The 23,163-nt window shown below is 41.2% G+C and overlaps 1 protein-coding gene across 1 annotated transcript in view; it reads left to right on the top strand.

Annotated features, from left to right (window-relative positions):
- The window catches only part of mtnr1aa (melatonin receptor 1A a), a 31,165-nt gene extending 14,495 nt beyond the window's left edge, over nt 1-16,670 (top strand). Inside the window, exon 2 of the mRNA XM_084377057.1 lies at nt 15,086-16,670. Coding sequence (XP_084233183.1) covers nt 15,086-15,954 — 869 coding nt within the window. The 3' untranslated portion in view covers nt 15,955-16,670. The remainder of the gene's footprint in view (nt 1-15,085) is intronic.
- Nucleotides 16,671-23,163: the final 6,493 nt, after the last annotated feature.

Here is a 23,163-nt window from a genome sequence, read left to right on the forward strand (position 1 = left end):
GAGCAAGTTGGCACTCGAAAACAAGGGGTAGGGGTAAAACATTGGGATTTTTTTCTGCTGGTTGGTGCTCAGTAGACGGCCTACAGAGGGTTTGTCATAGCATATCTGCTGGGAACATCTGCTGGAAGTGGGGTTAATGAAAAAAGGGAGAGTGAACCAAAACAAAAAAGTTAATGGCTCTAGAAACCTAAACAATAAGTTGAGAGCACTCTGTAGAGCGGAGGGAAACTGTTGGTATGGATGATATATCTCTGCGTTTTTGTTACTACGAGCGACATTTTATGTAAATATTGATGAGGCACAAAAAGCCAAAAACGAGAGGTCATCAAACTCATCCACTTATGTGTGTAGAAACATAGAGACGTGGTGGCCATCCGAGCTGTGGCAGCAGATGGCTTTGAGGTACTGGTAAAAACACTGGAATCAGGGTATTTTAATACCAAGCTGCAAATATTTTCCCCCAAAACAAGACCCTGAAATTGTACAGCAGCTGTCACGAGAAAGTGGAGCAAAGAGCACACACACAACCACAAACACACACACGGTTGTGTTTCCATCACTTCAGAGGAAATTACATTGACTCGCCTTCCAAAACCCCTAACCTAACCCAAGTCCTCACCCTAAAATGTAATGATTTACTTTATGATGACTTGCATTTCCCCCCCTAAAAGGAATGCAAGTCTCCACAATATGACTGTAAACAGATTTATTTCCCCATAACGTGAATAACGCATCCACACTCGCACAGATACACACTCGGCATCAGCTGTGCAGTGTGATAAGCTCTGAACTTCCAGCATGTACGAGACGGCCACCACAACCGCTGTAATATATATTAATAGTTGACTAAAAATAACTTAAACTCCAGGCATCGGTATTTACCATCACAGAATCTTGTGCTGTCACATTTGATTTAAATTATCAGGGGAAAAAATTGCAAACGGTGACGTTAAAAATACTCTAATGTACAAATGATATGGCTGAGAACTTTCTGCTCCTGCGTGCGTCCCGGCCCGCTCTGCAGCAGTGTTTTCCCAATGTGGCCAAGTTCACTGTCAGTTCAGGAAGTAATGTGAGGTTCAGACAGCGCAGCGAAACAATAAGGGTGCGGAGGTCGGGTAGGTTGATGGGTGTTCATTCGCTGTACAAATATTTGGCCTTTGATGTCGTTGCAGGTTCCCTTCCCGTCTCTTACCACTAATTAATTTAATCCCGACCAACATTTGTTCCAAATTCAGGAAGCAATTCAAGGTAGACGCCCCTGCCCTTTAATGTTTCACGTTCATTTTTGTTTCAAATTAAGCAAAAATGCTTCCTTTCATTTTGTTTTCAGTGATTGCCTTCAAAGTGAAAGCAGTTAGAGAGGAATGGTTGTGTCCTTAATGTGAAGACTCGCAAGAGGGAGGACATTTAAATTCAGAAGCTGGCTTCGGGTAAACAGACAGCGAGGGGTTTATATTAATTTGGCAGCTACTAAAAGTTCATGTAACTTTCCTGTGAGCACAGCGACGTGTGAGACATGTTCTGTATTTGAATTAAGATGAGTTAAAAAAAACATTTCAGATCTACAGTACAGTACATACCTAATGTATGTGTGATTTCAAAACCCACAATGCTCACAGAAGCATTGTGGGTTTTGCTGTGGCTTAGCGCTGATTTTTTTTATTGTACAATAACCTCAGTAACCTTGAAGCATGATGAGTGTGCTCATTTCATAATGAGTGGCAGTAACTCCTCATTAAATGCTTGCTTTCCAGGGACGTAAATGACATAAATGGGATCAATCCAATCTTCTGACAGGATCAAGCTGCTTGGTAATTGCAAATGGGAATCCAAGCCACCCTGTAATTGGTTGCTGCTAGTTTGTGTGTGTGTGTGTATGACCTGGTGAAATGTGAGCGCCCGAAGTAGGCTGCATCCCAATGTTGACAGTGGCACTTGTCTTTTGGCAAAAAAAACAAAAAAAACAGTATTAATTTGGTCATTAAGAAAATGACTTAAGATTCAATTTGTGTCACTGCTGGTTTATCATAGTGCGATGGATACGTTTATCCCAATCGTTGATTAAAGTTGCTGTAAAAGCCTACTCATGCGGCGACATAGCCCTGGGAGCACAAGGTCAACTGCAGACACGTTAAACAAGCCATGCCACGTTGAGTAAAGCACAAACGGACATAACACAGACTAAATAAAGAAAACATCTCCACCAATATAACAACACATGCACAACATTTATAAAAAATAGAGCTGGAAATAGAGAAAACACAATCAATTACAGAAACTTTGCAAGAATCAGGAAAACTGAGGCACAAACCAAGGTAACAACAAGCGTGTCCCAGTCATGTTCAACACTTTGTAGTTGAAGCATCTTTTTGTAGTCTGTATTTCTTTGGTGAACTTTGTCACGCAGTTTGCGCTGTTGCCCTGCTCGTAGCAAGCTGTCTTACTAATGCCTAACTTTGAGGTAATGAACCGTAGAGTCAATAATGGAGCGAGCTAATGTGGTTTATTAGCTGTGTTGCACCATCCACTTTTAATTATTCTCTCCCATTGTATAAACTGCTCAAACAAACAAAAATGGAGTTGTTTGCAGGCAGTTGTGAGACAAGAGTTGAGCGTATGTCTTTGGAATAAACTAAGTGAACTATTGTTCAGTTTAGTGACCAAGCAATGTACCTCGCTCTTAGAGCTTCTTTTCCCTTTCTTCAATAGCTTTTTTTTTCATGAAATGATGTACAATGTTGACTAAAGGCCAGGGAGAAGTCAACAGCAAAGTACGGAAGGAAAAGACTTTGACACAACACCGGAGCTGTCCACCGAGTGAATGCCTATCCGTTCAGTCTTGTTTTACTAGAGTTTGTATCACTCTTCCTCCTCGCCTCCTTTGCTTACTCCCTCAGTGCGGTTCTTTTGCACTGTAGCGTTCCCACTGTTACCTGGGGATAGCAACCATAGAAAACAACGCCTCTTCCTGTTTCGGTTGCACAAAAGCAGATGCGTCCTTAGTGGCTTAATTTGACCTTTGCTTTTCCGAGAAAAAATCCGATCATTTTAGCAATCTATACAGAAATGGTGTCATTTTTTTACAGACATTATACTGTGCAATCAGTATTTACTTCAAAATGATGAGTTAAAGAGAAAAGAAAATGTCTATTGGCAGTTTTAGCAGCGCTATGACTTCATATGTCAAGCGTCAGGTCACATGGGCACACACACCGGATCAGATAGTGAACCATAAGCAACATCAGTTTAACATTTCAGCAATGAAACATGGCTCCATTCAGGCCAAATACTCTCAGGCCCAGAGGCTGTTTGTTATTATCCACTAACCTGCTGGAGTTTCAGGACAAAAAAGAGCAGAATCTGGTGTTTGAACACCCTCCATGTGACCATCTGCAGACAGTCCCTCTGTTCATGTAGCTATACAGTAGCCCTCTGTCTGTCGGAGCTGGATGTGTATAGGCTCCTCTTACATAACCCACTTTTGTTGGCTTGCTCACCAATTTTTGCTTTGTCTTCTGGAAATGAAGCAGCATCAGGAAAAGAGGACAGACGTGCTTTTCCGTCGTTTTTTTCTCCACCCAGTTGAGTTGAAGATTGAATCTGTTGAAGCGTACAGTAGGTGAGCAATTACCGTGGCAAACAGGCAAATAATCGACGCTGCAAATTTTAGGTGTTGAACTGTAGATTCAGTTGTCGCAGTGTTGGGGTTTTTTAAAAGGAGCATGTGTGGAGCATAATTAGTGGTTTTAGGTTTGTGTGTGGGATGTGCGAGGGAGAGAGAGAATCCGAGGTCACTATACTGCCACACTCAAACTTATCCCGTGTATCCTGGTTGAACTTTAAGTCTGTCTCCCCCTATCTGGGTCAACCCATCAGCCCCCTGCCACGCTGTGCACCGGTCTGCCTTTCAGACAGCTACTCTACTTCTCACACTGGAATTACCTGTTGAACACTGAGGCAGGATGGATGGGGCTCAAAAGGTACCTTTTATGTGAGTAGGACAGGTGGGGTAACAACAGCCTTAAAGATCTGTTTTTTCTTTTTTTCTTTGCAGATAATTTGTCTGCATTGTGTCCAGATGTGCTGTGCTTCAATTTAGCTCTTTGTATGTTTGAGGGATTTTCACTCAGGGGACACTTTCATACAGAAGTGCTCACCTTTATTCTGCTGGTTGTAATCCAGTGTCGTGTTTTTTTTGTGTAAAGGTCCATTTTGCAAAAGTGACGCTTTTTCAAATGTAGTTTTGGGAAATTGTGCTCTTTGGTGACTTTGCAAAAAAATCCTTTCAAAGCAAAGCTGAGCTTCACACAGGTGACAAGGGTCATGTGAGAAAATGTCTACAATTGCGAAGGATTTCCTGCAGCATGGTACAGTGTTTTCGATGCATGGGGTATAGTTATAATGCTGCACATTTTATGTAACAATAAATAAAAACAATAATTCAAGCTCTGTCATTTTAATACCATGAAATCATGAAATTTAGCACACACATTCATGCTCTCAAGAGGATGAATCCTCAAGACTTAGGACTTTTCATCTCGACCCAGCATTAGATAGCTGCTTTAGACCTGCTTAACATTGGCATGTTAGCTTTGTCAGTGTGCGCATGTTGGCATGCTGACATTGGCATTTAACTCAAAGCGCAGCCTCACTGTGCTCCTTGTACGGCAGTAGCATGACTCGTAGTCTTGCTGGGAAATATGCTTTTGGACATATTTTGCTTCCCTTTCTCACACAGCATACATACCAATAATAAAAAACAGGATTTAACAAGAACTATTTTAGATTATTTTAATTAGTGATTAATCTACTGATTATTTTCTCAAGTAGTTGTTTGGTCTATAAAATGTTAAGAAATACTGCAAATTTCTTATCAAAGGATCCAAGAGCCTCTCTGTCTGGCCCCAAAAATGAAAATGCTGACATCTGTGAAGCTGGAATATTTGTCATATTTGGGAGGTCTGGACACGTATCATGCACACTAAACCTGTCACTCTCACCAGGATGATGACCATCATTTTAGTGCACGAAAAAGATGTGCCTAAAAGTGCCATACTTGATTTGTGTCTTTCACAACCTCAAACAGATGTCTAAAAAAAAAAAGAAAAAAGCAGTAGAATTAAAGCTTTAAGGTTTAATTACGCAACTAATACATCACAGTTTCTCTGAACAGTGACCAGGGATTATTCTGCATCAGCAGTCTCACACAGATGGGGGAAGCATGACTTCCACGTCATTCACATGTCCTCAGTATCAAAGGGTTAAGGCTCTCTGGATACTAGCGTCAGCAAAATAACCTGCACCTGCCACATTAATGACAGTTTGATGGAAGTGGAACTCAGCAGAAATACCTTTATTCGACTGGCGCTCAGCTGCAGATGGGGCTTCTGCGTGCATTGTCCTACTTTATGTCTTTGATTTGTAATCTTAGATGATACAGTAGAAAATACCTCATTGCATCGAACTCAAAACAAATGCTGTTTAGTTTTCTCTACTTTATGGCAGATGCCGTAGCCGAGTCGCACAGTGTGGCTCACTGGGGAGCAGCTGGAGCACTGTAAATCTTAACAGCACCAGCAGCTACAAGAGCTGTGGCCACATGGTTCACCCAACGCACAGCTCCTCAGGGGATTTAAAAGTACAGTATCCCCCACACACTGACCTGATGTTCATCAAGATCAGCGTGATGGAAAGAATTGCTTGTGCATCTATGACTAAAGGTGACAACACTGGTCTTTTAACACAGATGTTAGAGTTTGAGTTAATTTTCATGCCTGGTCGGACAAACAGGTTAATTTTTTTTCACATCCTGTTTTGCCACTAGTTCATGACACATGGAGACTGTGTAATCAGATTGACAACATGACATTGGACAACTTGTCTAGGGGGCTTTATCTGGAAGACGTGACTGGACCTGTCAGGCTGTGTCAGGCCACCAGCTGTGGGGGCCTGGCTGACATCCAGTGTGACACCACCCGTGGTGTTTTGTCATCTCTGCTCCCTAAGCAGAGAAAGTAAGTGTGGCAGACAGGTATTTTCACAACACATGATCCTCAAAATTGCAGCGGTGGCTGGAAGAAAGAGGCCCCGCAATTTTGAGATTGAGACTGCTTATTTACGTGTTTTAAGGTTTGACCTTGTTGAATCTCGAGTTGTATCCTGGTGCGATCACCTGCAGGACATCGTGGCACCGCCAAGAAGAACAGGAGCTCATCAGCTAAAACGCTTACTTACTTAACATCATCTGAAATGTGTAACTGTTAGCAAAATTCCTTTCTTATTGGTGAAAGAAAGCGCCCCACTGTTTCCGAATGTGTGCTAGACAAAGGACATTGTGTGCTAATCTGAGCGCATCCCAAAGGAATATCCGGGCCAATGGGAAAAACTTTCTCCATCTGATAAGAGAATCACACCGAACTGGATGTCATGAGTCAGGAAATAACTCTGAATTTGAAACACAGCCCACAAAAAGACACGTTGTGTTTTGGTTGTTCAGGCATATTAAGCAACTGACCCTGTTTGTGTGTTTGTGTTAACTGTTGTGATTAAAATCTGATCCTGACATTTAAATAGACTTCGGGCTACTTACGCCAGGCTGTTTTTATGAAAACAGTGGCAGTGCTTGATGCAGACTAGAATCAGGCTGGCAGTGCATAACGCTGCTTTCAGCTCTGCTGTTTATGCTTGGTACTTCCCGTAGACGAGAGGGCACTTGAGGTCAGTTTGTAAATCCCTTCTTTCCTTTGCCACACCGGGGTAGGAATAAAACCCCTTCTACCTAAATCCATGTCGAAAGTGCTTCCTTTCTTTTCCACTAGTCTCACAGCGGCTGAAAACAAATTCTCTTTAAAGTAACGGAGAAGGCTATTGACAGATTTTGTCCTCCAGCTGCTTTATGTTTTATTATTAATGTACTGTACGTTCGCTGTGTTTTTGTACTCATCCTAGACTCTTGAAATAGCTTCTGTAAGAGAAGTGAGGAGATTAAACTTGCCGAGAGTCTCATCATCCACGCTTGTCACTGGCTTCATTCATAAACACAATATCCGCAAATCCAATAGTGACCCAGGGACATAATCACTCTGCTTCTTCACAGGGATGCCTCCATCTCCCTCTCTCTTTCTCCCTCTGTTTTTATTCTCCTCTCCCTGTCTCTCCCTCATCCTCTCCGTTTCTCTTCCTCTTTGGATTATTATTAACGCAGTTCAAGTAAAGTTCCATCATCACAGTTGTTGTTTTGTGTGCATTTTGTCACATTTCAGGAACTCAGGAACTGTCACCCCAGAGTGCCATTATAATCCCTCCCTCCTCCTGTCATAGCGGTAGCTGGAAGATATTATGAGTGAATTCCTCAGGACCTCGCTAAATGCCCTCAGCACAAAAAAACACATTATATCCTCTCATTCATCAAGGACTCATCTTTATTCAAGACTTTCTGAATTTGTTGGCACAGATACTGATCGCTGAATCATGTATGAGTAGCGGCGGCTCAGCAATGATGAAAGAAAATTCACAGGAAGAAGGATTTCTTCCAGTATAGACCGATATAAAGTATGAGGTCATGATGGTAAGGTGATCGTATGTGTAAGCACGTGCATCAGCTCAAAAAGGTGTGGTGGTAGACATAAAGTGGACTATACGTCGGTTTGTTGTGGTGGCGTCCTATCAGCAGTTCAATAGACCTTTTTCGTAATGACTGTCTACAGGGAAAATGCTTTTTGGGCTGCAGGGTAATTGTGCACTGCAGTACCATGACTGACCACTGGGCAAAGCTGGAAGCAAGGCTGAGCGGCGCCGTACAATCCAGGTCTATTACACATTCATGGTATTTAGTGTGTGATTACTCGGGGAATCACCAATTTAATAACTGCCTTCTGCCCTTAATGGTACCTCTTCCATCTCGGCCAAGTATTTTTCAAGGTCATTAAAATATCCACGTGTCTTTGCGCTGCCATTAAATTAGAACCAGATGTTTATAATTAGAATTCACAATATGAGATATGCATTTGACTATACCTGTAGTGTCATTATTATCAGAATTTACATATATATTTCAGGAATTGAATGTATTCATATTCCTTGGGTGTCATTAACATACATTTAAATGAACGTTCGGTAGTATGTTCTGCCAAGGGCAGTGGACTAAAGGCCTTCACATGCTTTTTCTCCCCGTTCACTCCGACCTCAGTAACCTCCCCTGACAAGGTATGCAGTTAGACTTGACTTTTGACTGTGGGTAATGAAATGCCTGCAATAGATCATTAGAGCAGTGGGGACATGAGGCCACAGTGTGTCTCGGCAGATGTATTCAGGTCTGTCCCACCTGCTGCTCACCATCACATGATAAAGGCACAAATGTTACAATTCTGAAATTAAATAAAACACCCAGATTTGTTCTCTACTGTTCAAATGTGATCTGAACTTGTGTCTTCTTCCGTTTTAAGAAAAACGGATCAGATCCATATTTAACATTCATCAGTGTAAAGCCGAACAGTTGGTACACAGTTGTTCGCACAGACTGCCAGTAGGAGGACGACTTAAAAGGAAAAAAATAAGCCAATAAGGCACTCAAAAAATGATTCGTTTGCTTGACTTTACCATATGTAGGGGCGCTTTCCAAATTAGATGATGGTTGTAGAGATTTGATCAATTTCAGGGGAAGTGATTTGTGTTGTCTGCAGCAGTTTTGGCATTGCAGTGATTTAAAGTGATGTTTGACTTATTTTTGGGTCAATACTCATTTTTACTTCAAAGGACTTCAAACAGAAACATACACACAGAGAAGTTTGTAGACCTTACGCTTTATTTGATTTCACTTGTGCATGTAAATCAATATATGTCCATGAACTCCATTATTTTTGCTGACCTGGATATTGCCTGTTGTGTTTACATGCACTTTTTGTTAACAGAGCCTGTGAGTCCAGTTGTTTTGGTATGGTGGTGTGATTTATATGTGAGGGATATTTTAATATTTGTTTCCTATTCTGATTCCAATGTCTGAATATTGTTCAGAATTAAAAGCTAATTGCAGTTTTAAAGGGTGTACATAGAGTGTACATTATTATGCTATCAGTGGCATAAAATGGTCTAAAAATGACAAATATATCATTTATCGCAGTTATTTAGAGACAGTATATCATCTGACAAGAGATAGTTGTTGTGACAGGTCTTATTATTGTGTAGTTTCAGCAATAATAATTGTATTGCATATATAGATACTAGACTACAGGATTAATATATCCTACATGTCACAGCAAGCTCTTTTACCAAACTAAACAACTGTGCTGTGAGGGCCGCGGTCAGAGAGGTGAAAAACAATTCAAGGTCCAGTGACAGAACTACAGAGTTTGCTGAGATAGCAGATTTTGAATGACAACAGTCGGAGCAGCACTCGCCGGGCGACATGTCAGAGTACTGAGAGACGACACTGCTGGAAAAAACCAGCATGACTCCGAGAGCAAAGCACTGAAGTGATGCAATGAAAAACGAAAAAAAAAAAAAAAAAAAAGTCTTCATCTGTAATCCAAAGCAATCTGGAGGAAACAGACAGCTCACCACCAGTCTAACAACATCCCTGCTGTAAAGCGTGAAGGTGGCAGTCTCATGCTGTGGGTGCTCTTTTCAGTGCAGAGCGACAGGGGACTTGGCAAGTTAGAGGAAGAATGAATGCAGCAGAATCGGGAGCTTTTTGTCATGACACAGAGTGTGTGCATTAAGTCTCACTGATTAAATGGACAGTACTTGGCCCACGAGGTGTCTCTCAATCAAAACAATAACAAAAGACGAGAGTTCGATGACTAGAAGTAGCGTAGGATCATGGACGCAGATGAAATTGAATAATTGTGCTCTATCATGAGTGCAAGCTTTACAAAAAATACTGTGGCCAGCTTGTCCTCATCAGAAAAACGACCACGTAGGTTGACTGTGAAAGCAGCTTATTGCGACCCATATGAACATTTCTAGTTAGGCGGTTACATCCAGTGGCCATAGTAATTGTTAAGGCAGCAAAGGAGGATGTCAGGTGAAGTAGTATTAAGTCTGCAAAGGGAGGACGACAATGTGAAGAGTTGGTTGAACAAAGGCAGCTGTTCATGTCCAATGTGAAACCAAAAGTATGTATCTGGATGTAAACGTTGTTGGGAATATTTGGGATACTGTTATTACACAATTATACTGCAGAAATGTTACATACTTTACCTTTAAACAAACATTCAACATCATGGAGAATAACGGTGTAATTGTGCAGCCTGTGTTTATGTTGGTGTCTGTTGGCGGAGGTCACCATTGTGAGTAGCTGATTGAGGTAAATAAATTACAGACTGATTAGTGTGCGTCTTCTGTGTGGATATAATAAGCGGAACGTATTAAGATTATTTGATTCGATTTGAACCAAGTGGGAGTAACCTCTTTAATTTGACCTGATTTGATTTTTAGTCAAATTTGTGAATGGAGAAGAGCCAAGAGGCGGAGCGCAAGTGATTATAAAATAGAGTCAATGAAAAAGTACAAGCAAAAGATTAGAGAATGAAATGGTCTCCTCTGACTGCACTTAAGCTAAGCTACATATCAAATCACAGCCCTTCCATATCGCTGCAGTGGCCTCAGGACAAGAAAGTGACAGTCCTGGCATGACCCAGTAAAAGCCAGGTCTTAAATCCCTTTGGAGAATCTGTGGAAAGACCTCAGCGTAGCTGCTCACAGAGGTTTCACTTTCAGCTTGACTGAACCAGAGTAACTGTGCTCTGAAAAATGGGACAAAATCCTTAATTCAGATGCTCGAGGCTGAAACAGACTCAGAAGTGTCATTACTGCCAAAATGTGTTTTCAAAGTATTGACTGTGGTGGTTAGAACTCATTTGCATGGGAGACTGTATGTCAGTGTCAGTATGTCTGGAAAACAAAAACCTTTTTTTTTTATCACCTCCTCAGAAACAAATCAACATATTCCGTTTTAAGAATATGCTGCAACACCATAAATCGTCAAAAACAAAAATTGAGCCTGCTGGATAACTGTCTAAATACACTGTATATCTTTTAAGCTTTCCAGTTTGTCAGAATTCATTGCGAGCTGCAGTGGCAAAAAGAAAATAAATGCTCAGATGTGCTTCGCTTGTACCTAAATCCTAACAGAAATTGGTTAAAAGTGTGGGATTGCAGAAATGGAAAAGGGACACATCGCCAGGCCATATCTCTCCTCGAGCCAAATGAAAACTCAGAGTGATGCGTCAATCACAGGACTAGTCACAGTGGCAGAGACAGTGAGTGAGAGAGTCCAACAGCCAAAAGAGCCAGCTGCCTGTGGGCCTTTCACCACATGACCTTGTCAAGGTCAAGGCTGTTAATACTGAGTGACTTGAGTTTAAAATCCTGTAACAGGGTTGTTACAGTAAAGTATTGCCAAGGGAGAGAATAGGAGCCCCTTAAAGATGACTGCTTGTACCGTGTGTCAACACCTTCTTTGGACACAGAAAACATGTTCTCATTTGGCAGCATGCACGGAGCCCCACTAACGGCAGCCAGCCCTCGTCTCTGCACACACACATTCCCTTGTTTTTGTCACTTAGGAGGGCCTTGCATTGTCTCACATTAATCCTTGGAGTTTAACCTTAGCTTTAATCACTACACCCCCAGACCCTTGGCTTTGCAATAACCAAGCCATAACCATAAAATTTTAATGGTTTATCTTGTGGGAAACGGCTGTTTGTCCACGAATGAGAGTGGAGTTCCCATATTGGCACTGTGTGACTACTGTCCCCAGGATGTAATTAATACAAGTACCCATACACATGTTTGCAATCTGTTTTTATTTATTTATTCATTGAATGTTTATTTGAATAGGGACACGTATGTAGCATAAACTGATGCCACACACCACAGCATTTATAGCCCGAGCTGATTTGCAATTTCCGTCCCTGGATGGGCCTTTAAAACACACACGAGACAACACAAACACCACCTCAACAATAAATAATTTGATATAGACGGAACAGTAGAAGACACAAACTGTAATACAATACAATACAACAAGAAGCACAAGATCATTCACGAGTACCTGACTGATTCCTCCTCAAAAGCTGCTTCAGTTTGATTTTTAAAATGAAACGTGTCAGAAATGTGTGTAAATGTATGTAAATTTACTTATTGACATATTGCATTCCCTTATTCTAGCCTTAACACTGCACTAATCTTTATTATGTTTACAGCTGATCTAATGATTGCTGACTGCTGCGACAGGTGTAGGTCAAAGTGATAACCCGTAAGGCAATAATATGTCAGCGCTGTTTTTACAACTTGTTTCAGTTTACCTTGTGATCATGTGATCTTGCAAATCCATCTTGCCAGGTTTGGACCAATCAGCGTCACGTGAGCGTGGGTGTACGCTCCATTTCGTTTTAGTTTCCTGCCACTGTCGGGTTAGGTATGGGGAACTCAAATACCTGGTAAGCAGGTTTGGGTTAAAATAAACCCTTTCACAGCTTTAAACACATGTTTGAAAGGTTCATTTCTCACATGTCTAATTTTTCTGGGACTTTTATAACCCTAAAAGCTTTGACATTACAAAAACGGGATTGTGCAGTTTTTAGTGATGGTCCTGGAGCAACACTGACTACGGTGTTCCAGGAACACCGACAGAGATATCAGATCATTTATGGTCTGCATGACGACCAGCAAGAGAAACGATTGTTTGTTTGAAAACAGCAATGGTGGCTTCTTTCGAGGTTAGTGCTGCTGTTTTAGCACCGGTTATATCAGAACTATAAAATATATTTTCTTGAAAGAAGAGCTAAAAACTGCACTGGAGGCTTTTTCTTGTTGGAAAAGATGTTTTCATTCTTTTATCGATTGGCCACTGTAAGAATTTACCAACTCCCTCCACAAGTGTTAGCGCTCTCCTACTGTTTATTTGCTTGGTTAAAGTTAGCCCGTGAGAGACAGTGACGGACAGATGGTTCTTCCAATCACCTGCCAAGAAATGTTTGAAGGTGCCTGCCCTTTTCTTGACAGTTTCTAGTGGAACTTTTCCAGATGGTTCTGTGTAACAAACCATCTGTCACGTCAGATAATGTTTCCCTGCCTCCAGGTGGCCCAAAATCATCAATCACTGCTGCTTCAGTCTTCATAACTACATGCCCTAATCCAACACTTAAACTCACCTTAAACTAAATCTAATTATAACCTGAGCCATAAAGTCTTGAAAGTTACCCCGTGGAAAAATGTTCTTACCATTCAAAAAGAGTCCTTTCTCTCAAGCCCCTCACAAAGGTAGATGTATAAAATCACATACACTCAGACACACACACACATACCATAAAGCTCTCTAGCGGCCATGGGGTCTTGTGACAACAGCAGGTGCACCTAATTCCCTATAGAGGGCAGCTGAATGACAGATATAAAAGGACAAAGCTTAATTAATAGCCACATGATCCTGGGCAGGAGAATGGTTGGTATGTTTTATGGAAGATAAGGGGCCACCGGGCTGATCAGTAGCGTGCTTCTAATGCTCAGGTGAGACTGACAGGTCTGCCTGCAGGTCGGGGGAGTGTGTCTGATACTGACAGACCAACCGTCAGCGCAGAAATGAAATTGCCTCCTGCACTGCAGTGATTGAAGAGATATACGATGCGCTTATTTCCCATCTGACATGCACTAAATGCATCTTGTTATCTGTGACAGGGCGTTGTCGCGTACGCAGAGCTGGATGTGGACCTGTCATTAGGCACCGTGATGTGGTGCTTACTACCATACATATAACACATTTCACTAGTATGTAAGTGGCAGCTGTGAAAATGCTGTGTGGCTAAGATCCTCCGACATCCTCATGACAGGCCGCTCAACAGTAAATAATGCTAAAACGCAGAGGTCTGCATAATTAAGGAAAACTGGGGGCACAACGAAGTGCACACACACACACACAGAGGTGAGGCTGTTTGCGCAGAGTGTTAAAAAGATATTTGCTCTTTTGTCTCTTTCGAGTGCATGTCATGTATTTCACTTAGTAAAGGTTGAGGATCACAGTCGCTGTCTGTCGCCTCTCTGCATGCAACACTGTGTTCTCCAACAAGCCATGTCTAATTCTCCCATCAGTTTGGGGACAAAGACTACACTTGTGTGCCCTTGATTACCGCCCGGCCTGTAGATCATGTCTGCCTTGAACGCACAATGCGGAGTCCTTGCTGGCAATTAGAATGTGCATTACTTTGTGACAGGGACCCCCTCCCTTTCATTATTCGCCGACATCAAATGGTGACAATTGAATGCAAGTCGAGGTTCACACACGCCAAGTCATCGGGGAAACGACCGAATGCATTTATGCATTCACTTGAGCGCACGTATGCACAAACACGCAAACAATCAAAATGTTACGGATGCATTCCCCTCCCTCTCAGCGTCTAGCCTTGAGGCCGTTTCCCTGTGGCTTATGTAACGAGGTAGCAACAAAAACAAATGGATGTCTCTGAAGGATTGTGCCGGTGTTTTTGCATGTTTTAGCATATTTACAAATCATGCACTTAAATTACTGGCAGCCATTTTACAAAGCGGACCAATGCTTTTTGGATTTTTTTAAAAAAAGGATTGTCTCCTTGTGCTCTTTAATTAAACTGTCTGTGCTGTATGTAAATGAAGATCCTTAAACCTTCATCCCGAAAAACACTGTGATAGTTTTGCATTTGTTCAGGTTAGGAGTTTTCTGGCTCTGCGGGATAAAGATGGCAGTGACCGATAAACCCAAGCATGAAATTGAAAACCACCAGGGTGACATTACCAGTGTTTTTCTATTTTTTTCAACTGTCCTCTCTATGCTGATATTTAAGCTGTTCTTTTTATACTAAATTCCTGATTACTGAAACGCACGGCTGCTGGAAAGGTGGAGAAAAGGGAGATGCGCTAAAACAAGCAAAATAGTGTCACAGTCCTTTTTCAGGCAGTTCCAAAAATGTCTCTGAATGAATAATTTGGCTCCCCCTCAGCACAATCACTTATGCTCTCTTTGTCTCGCCAATTGGATGACCAGTCTGCCTCTGTTGTCAATGACTCATGTATGCTCCCTTGTCTCTCCTGTGGGTGTATGTTTGGTCTGCAGGGAACATCTTTGTGGTGAGCCTGGCAGTGGCAGACCTCGTGGTGGCCATCTACCCGTACCCTCTGGTCCTCACCTCCATCTTCCACAATGGCTGGAACCTGGGTTACGCCCACTGCCAGATCAGCGGCTTCCTCATGGGCGTCAGCGTCATCGGCTCCATCTTCAACATCACCGGCATCGCCATCAATAGATACTGTTACATCTGTCACAGCCTCAAGTATGACAAGCTGTACAGCGACAAGAACTCTGTGTGCTATGTGATGCTGATCTGGGCGCTGACTGTGGTGGCCATCGTGCCCAACCTGTTTGTGGGTTCGCTTCAGTATGACCCACGAGTTTACTCGTGCACCTTTGAACAGTCCGCCAGCTCAGCGTACACTATCGCAGTGGTTTTCTTTCACTTTATTTTGCCCATCATGATTGTCACCTATTGCTACCTGCGCATTTGGATACTCGTCATCCAGGTGAGGAGACGGGTCAAGCCAGACAATCGGCCCAAGATCACGCCACACGACGTGAGAAACTTTGTCACCATGTTCGTGGTGTTTGTGCTCTTTGCTGTTTGCTGGGCGCCGCTCAACTTCATCGGACTGGCAGTAGCGATCAAACCAGAGGTAGTGATTCCCCTCATCCCAGAGTGGTTATTTGTGTCCAGCTACTTCATGGCCTACTTCAACAGCTGCCTTAATGCCATTGTGTATGGTGTGCTGAACCAGAACTTCCGGCGTGAGTACAAGCGCATTGTAGTGTCAGTGTGCACGGCACGTATTTTCTTCCAGGACAGCTCCAACGACGCAGGGGAGAGGCTCAAGAGTAAACCGTCACCACTCATGACCAACAATAACCAGGTGAAGGTGGACTCTGTCTGAACCAGAACTCAGAGGAACAGTGAGCGGACATGAATGGATATGCTGTGACTGAGCGTTAAAAAAAAAAAAAGAAAAAAAAAAAGCTGAGTAAGAAAAAATACCAAATATAAATATGAAGCAGCTTGTATCCTCTGAGCTGTCCACAGACTGACATATGGTGCTATCTGACCGCTGAACAATCACAGTAAAAACAGGGGTGCATATTATCTTTGTCTTTTATCAAGCACTTTTGTTTGCAGTACCTGTAGTACAGTAAATATATGATGTCCGTTTTGTTTTCATGTTTACAGTGATTATATAAATGTATCATGCATTATATAAGTATTTATTTTGTATGAAATGTCATGTAGTTATATAGTAAAGATATATCAGGTTCCAGTAAAATTAAGACAAAATTCTATCAGGCCAATAAAAAAATTTCCGCAAAAAGTTGGTTTAAAATATATCCAGACGTTTATAAATGAAGTTAACCGATTTTAATAACCTCATTTGTGACACTGTAACACTAATTGAGTGCAAGCAATGTGGGTTGCTGCTGTCTTATTATACCCTGCAATACATTAGGTGGAATATATATTTTAGTCTCTCTCTCTCTCTCTCTCTCTCTCTCTCTCTCTCTCTCTCTCGCTCGCTATCTCACCTTGTGAGCTCATTATACTGTATGCATGGATATCAGGAATTGTTCATATGCAAAATAAAATCTGATATTGATGGAGGTTCTGTGCTGTGTGAAGTTTATTGTAATTCTGTGAATGCATTCAGTAACTTTTATAAACTTTTGCATTATTCATAAGCAACATTATGTAACTTTTTTAACTAAGATAACAGCTTTCAAAATCATTTTGATGGTACGGTGTCTTGTAATATGGTGAATGGTGTCTTTGTCTCAGCCACTCCGCCCCCCCTATCACTTGTTTCTGCACTATGTAACTTCAGTGAGAGGGTAGGATCACAGCCTTACATTCATGTTGAATTCAAGTGACAAGGATTCAACACATAACGTTGATGATCTAATGATTCTGTTTGTAGTCATCGCCTACATTACGTCTGACAAATTGTTACAGACCTGGGATTTGTTTTTACGAAAGTGGTGTTGCACTCAGAAACTGTGGGGGGCTACATAATGTTGCTTTAAACATTATTCCTTCTCATTATCATAACAATGTATTCACCGAAGCAACATCTGAGATCTCAGTTCACAGCCTAACTAAAGAGAGGTTATGAAAATATGATGTAAGTTGTAAACTATAATGCTAATCAGTACAGAGCATACCTCTGCCAAGGCCAACTGTCCCCTTTAATACAATCAAGCCTAATCTAATATCAAATAAAACATTTAAATCCACTAGATCCAGATAGTTATTTGGATCCACATCAAATTGTACTCACTCATAGAGACCAGCTACGTAGATACACCTGATTTTTTCCATTGAGATTCCTCTATTGTTCCCTTAAAATTAACAAAAATGTCCAAAAACGCCCTATCTTGCCCCGTAAATTCCTGGATTCGTCCCTTTATCCGGATCCGCACCAAAAGTTGATGGGGTCTATTCTGGGCTTAGATCCATCCTCCATCCAAGTTGCGTTTAAATCCGTCCGGTAGTTTTTGTGTAATCCTTGTGACAAACCAACTAACTACCACCAATTTTTTTTTTTTTTTTTTTAAATGGACATGGGCGAAACATTGGCAAAGGTAATACGATGGAATAACTTATTGTGGGTTGTTTTCAAGAAATTTCATCAAGGTTTTTTTTTTACAAATACTACTAAATGTGCACCCACAGTTGCTAATTTGTTGGATACACATAGCTAAACTAGTGTGAGGTGTTTGTGGTGGAGTATAAATTGCAGCCTAATCTTATTGTTATAAATGGGTCGGACGATATTATTAGGCGATATAATCCAACAGCAAGACAAACAGTCTCCAAGATGGCTATAAAGTAACATCAGCATCTCTCAAACAAAACAACACAAACTGAACATTATAGCTTCGCTCGAAGAAGGTTCGGTGTAGCAGGGCTGTTGAACTAGACAGTTTTCAGTCAGGTCCACCTGGCAACTGAGTGGATTTGTGTGACTGCATGAACACCTTAAAATTATGTTGTTTGGCTGATCATCTACATTAATTTTTTTGCCAAGGATCAACTATCCTTGGCAAACGGCCCAGCTACAAATCTGCCTGAGTAGAGTGATTTTATCCAAAGTGGAACACGTCCAGTGAATATGATATGGCTTTATGCTGTGTGTCAGGGATTTTCTTTATGTATCATAAGCGCTGTATGTCTGACTCATTTGTGTGGACGCCATCAGGTTCTGTCAGCAAACAAATTCAAGGTGAGCACATAAATAGTGCAAATAGGCATGACTGTCCTTCACGATGTAAAGGACTCTGCCGTGCATAGGAGGCAGGGACGGTATAGCCAACTGTACATCATCAGCGTTTGCATGTGTGTCTCACAGCATGCATGGGCAACCCGGTTAGTGGAACACAGACAAAGGCATCATGCATCAAAGAGGAGAAGGCTCAACTATGCATTTGAAATCCACTTGGCTTACATAACGGCCACTGACCATCATCCTCAAAGCAAGAGCTGAAAGAGCGGGCTCCAAGCGCACTCCCTGCCCCCTTCTCTATCTGTTTAATCCCAAGAGCTGTGTGCAGTAGGAAAGGACTGAATGGGTTGGGGATGAGCAAATGTAAAAATCCCAGGGATTTACACTGCCCCCAAAGAGAGTTATACTGTAATCTGGGTCCAGAGATTTTTATAGCCAAGGATGTACAACAAAACAGAAGAGGAAAGTCAGGTGTTACATGACCAATGGTTCATCTTCCATTACTGAGTCAGTACTAAGAAAAGAAAATGGAATGTGTCCTTCACGGTGACAAGGCCATAGATCAGAGCTCTAACAGAGCATAACCTCCGAAAGCAAAACACAACAAAGCCCACAATGGCTTCAGTAAAGTCATTTAGTCATTTAGTCAGTGTAAACTTTGACAGGGAAGATCTCAATGTCGTGTTGAAGAACTGAAGAATAATCAAAGACTGAATACGTATTTACAGTATCTATTCACAGGCTGTCTGCCAAGTCAATTTCCCCCTTGGGGTGGTGCTGTGTTGAACTACAGTTTATTAAAGGGGACTCTTTATGACTACGTCACACAAGAGTGAGTAGAAAAAAATGTTATTTTAGCTTCTTGATTCATTCTTAACTACACAGTGGCTACACAGAACCACCTCTTATCACATGACCAAACTTTCATACTTACTGTAGGTCACCTAATTACATCGGAGGTGGTCGAAAGCTATAAGTAAATATCATTTTTTGGCCTTTTTGGTATGTTTCCAGGGTGTCAGTTATAGAGAAAAAAGAAAAAAAAACATCCAAACACACATTCTAACCCCCATGTGAGTACTAAACATGAAACATGATTGTATTTTTAATGCAATCAGTGTTACATTTTGTCACCAGTTCACATTGCTGCACTGCTCAGTGACTGTAACACTGTAATAGCTGTTCTATAAAGAGACCCTCTATCATCTCACCTGCAAGGTGCCACTGTGTCTTCAATGTTTGTTTTGCCCTGCTCTAAATCTCACTGAAAGATGGCTAAAATTGCTAAGATGCTGGATAATGCAGCTCTGTCCTCCCATTTTTCTCTCACAGAGACATAATCCACCAGGGATTCAGTGCTGCCACCTGGGGCCCTGAAATTTGCACAGAGCTGCTGAAGCCTGGTATAGGACAACACTGCACTCCATAGTCTGAGAAAGACAGACAGCAGAGAGAAGATCATAATGATCTCACACCAGTGGATGTTACATAAAATGACAGGACAATGGTATGTGTTGAAAAGAGATGAAGACCATTAGCAGCCTAGATGTGTTTGAGCTAGAAAGACACCATACAAAACAACACAACTACAACATATCACTGTGCATAAAACAACCAATCCTCTACTTTTGTGCTAAATTACACGAGTTTCTTTTCAGTATACTCACCACCATGACAATAAGCCCCTTGTCTTGTGTATTTACTTCGTTCTTTACAACAAGAGCAGCAGCAGCAGCATTCAGCTCTTTTCTCTCGCAGGTTTTCTTCTCTTGCCTTCTCCAGCTTTCATCCAATAATGGAAGTTGCTTTCACATACCTTTTTACCACTTTTCCCAGTGGAGCATGTCAGCTCAGGTTTCTGCTTGACCACACAAGAATGATACGGACTATAGATGGAGAAAAAGAGGAGAATTGAAAGAAATATACCAACATAAAAGAAAAAGGAGAGTAACAATACACTCTGAAGGTGCTTGCTGATGATGAATGGAGATACATGTATGATCCTCTTTTTCTTCACCACCCTGTAGGACTAAGTGGTGCATTGGAAGAGCAGCACATGTAGGCCTAGTTTTGCTTCCCTCGAACACCAAGTTGACAGGGGAAGCAGCAGCTGTATGCTAACATGGCACCTGAGTCGAATGGGCTTATGTTGATATATTCTTTAAAGAGCTCTTCTCCAGCATCTTCAATTGTGGCTGTAAAAAGTTTGTTTTATTTCCTTGCACAAAATGATCTACTTCAAACCATGTTGACCCCCCCGCTTGTTCATTATCCCTGTCGTCGTGGTTTGAGTTTTTGCTTTAGTTATTTCCCGTTTTATTTTGTAAGTTCTTTCTTCGTGTGTCATGTTTTACTTCCTCCCTTTGTCATTTTCTCACCTTTTTTCCTGTTCACCTGTGTTTCATTTGTTCTATTTTATTATTTTTTTTGTATCTTTGTACTAATTATTTGATCTGCTCCCGCCTGCTCCTTCTGATTTTGTTACTTGGACTTTGTTTGTTTTTATTTTGGATTTATTGGACATTTGAATTGCAGTTTGATTTTAATAAACCTCACTTTGTGGTTTCAAATCAAATCAAATCAAATCAAATCAAATTTTATTTATTTAGCCCCAAATCACAATTACATTGCCTCAATGGGCTTTACAGTCTGTACAGTGAACGACATCCTCTGTCCTTATGCCCTCGATTCGAGTGAGGAAAAATTTGCCATGTTGTTGGGAAAAAAAAGACCCTTTTAACAGGGGGAAGAAAAAAAAAGACGATGGAAGAAACCTCAGGAAGAGCCACAGAGAAGGGTTCCCTCTCCCGGGACGGACAGACATGCAATAGATGTCGCATGTACAGAAAAAAACAGCAAATCACACTTTACAAGTGTCACCTGCCTGTCTTGTGTTTGGGTCCCTTTTTGTTCAATCAGAAAACTGGAAAGAAATGGAAAATAATAAGTGAACTTGTAATAATATGTTCCAAACAAGATATGAACTTCAGTATTCTGAATAAGACTGCTACGCTTAACCCACTCAGCCACTTTAAATTCAGTAATAATTATGATGTTCCAGGATAACACATGCATAAGGCTTGCGAGAGAGCCCTCAAGTTACTGTCAGTTTCACAGAGCGATTCTATTTATTCTCTTATCAGTAAGAAAGTACTGAGACAATGAGGGTAGACCACATGAAAAACAGTGACAACACAGCAAACAGTGTGCACATGTACGGATCAGTGGTAAATGATTGTATCTCTACATGACACATTTAACTTTCACAATTGCAGTATGCGCCACAGTGATGTCTGAGACGAAGTTCTGAGTGTGACGCATCAGAAAAGGAGATAAGATAAAGGAAAATTAATAGGTTTCAAATTGCCGCTATATTGGAAGTGGACATTATGCAAGCATCATCTTTTTTATTGGTATGAGTGTGTTCATTTCTGTGTGTGAGCAGGATATTGCCAGGCACGGTACAATGATGACTCATATTTGATAAACTGGGTTTCAAGTGGCATTTACAGATTTTTGATACTGATAAAATATATGCTCGCCTTTTCTCAGTGTACTTTACACTTCCTCTCTTGGTCAGATCAACTGATTGCATGGTTTCTATCTGCGCTTCTATGCCGATGATAGTATATTTTATTCGTCCTTTCTACCAGAGGACAGTACTGTCTTGGTGTGCCATGTAACATTGCACTGTAAGAGAAAGATACTGTTTAGATTGGGTTTGTGTTAAATAGGATTATGAAACTATCACATTATCTATTTAACTATAATTTATGTTTTACACAGTGTCCCAACTTACAAAGGGGTCATAACTCAAAGACTATGTGTAATGTGAAAGGGGTTGCTTGTAGTTATGAACCCACAGAGAATGATCTCTCTGCAATGAACTCACTGCAGTTACCCTCAAAATTCAGTGGATGTGGCTATGGGATGGTAAACATTGATTCGTCTTCCATATAGCTCAGAGGCAGACATGACCTGAAAAAAAAAAGACTTAGGAAGAGCTGTACCTGAGGCCTGACTCACTAAGCTGGATTACTAACTGAGGTGGTCAATTTTTAAACCTGGAGGTCTCTCCTATCTGGAAATGGACTGAGGTTCAACTGCTTCTTCTATAATTCAGAAAAGTCACCTGGCTAATTCAACACCCCCATCCACAGTGTCCAATCAATTTCGTATGCCCCAAACTCACAGTGAGAGTGTTTGTCAGTCATATCCTGCATTAGGGTTGTCAAAGGACAAGCAATTACACATACTTTGGCTCATGAATTTTATGGGCTGTTTCCTCAAGCAAAGTCTGTACACGAAGCCTGTGAAAGAGCCCCCAAGTGTTTGTCAGTTAGATTCTTCAGATTATATTTGATGCCATTCTCTTATCAGTATTAAAGGTCTAAGTCAATGACGGAAGATGACAAGAAAAACCATATTGCATGTTATCTCGAACAACATGAGGCCTTATGATCTCAAATGGTTACGAAACAGCATACAAAGTGCACATTTAAAGGGGCAATTTGTAATCTATGGCCAGATTTTTAGTTTAAAACACTAAAATGAACTGTGAAGAAACAACAGTATTGATGTTGTGTCAAAGACGTCTATGTGCTGTCTTGTAGAGATGTTCGCTAAAGTTAGCATGCTAACCAGCTAGGCCCAGCTCGTCCTGTCTCATAATATCACTTTGACTGCAAGAGGCAATAGCCAGATAGCACCTGTAGTTCCGGCTCAAAATGTATTTACAAAATGTCAAGAAATTAGATATTTTTACACATATTTTAAGCAAACATATTACTGCAAAGAGTGCAATGAGCTGCAGTAATGCTGCCCCCTATAGTTTTGTAGCTATCTTTGAAACTTTCTTACAAATAACACCTTTAA

This window comes from Pagrus pagrus, assembly GCF_965226575.1.
Source record: "Pagrus pagrus genome assembly, chromosome: 2".
NCBI classification, from domain to species: Eukaryota; Metazoa; Chordata; class Actinopteri; order Spariformes; family Sparidae; genus Pagrus; species Pagrus pagrus.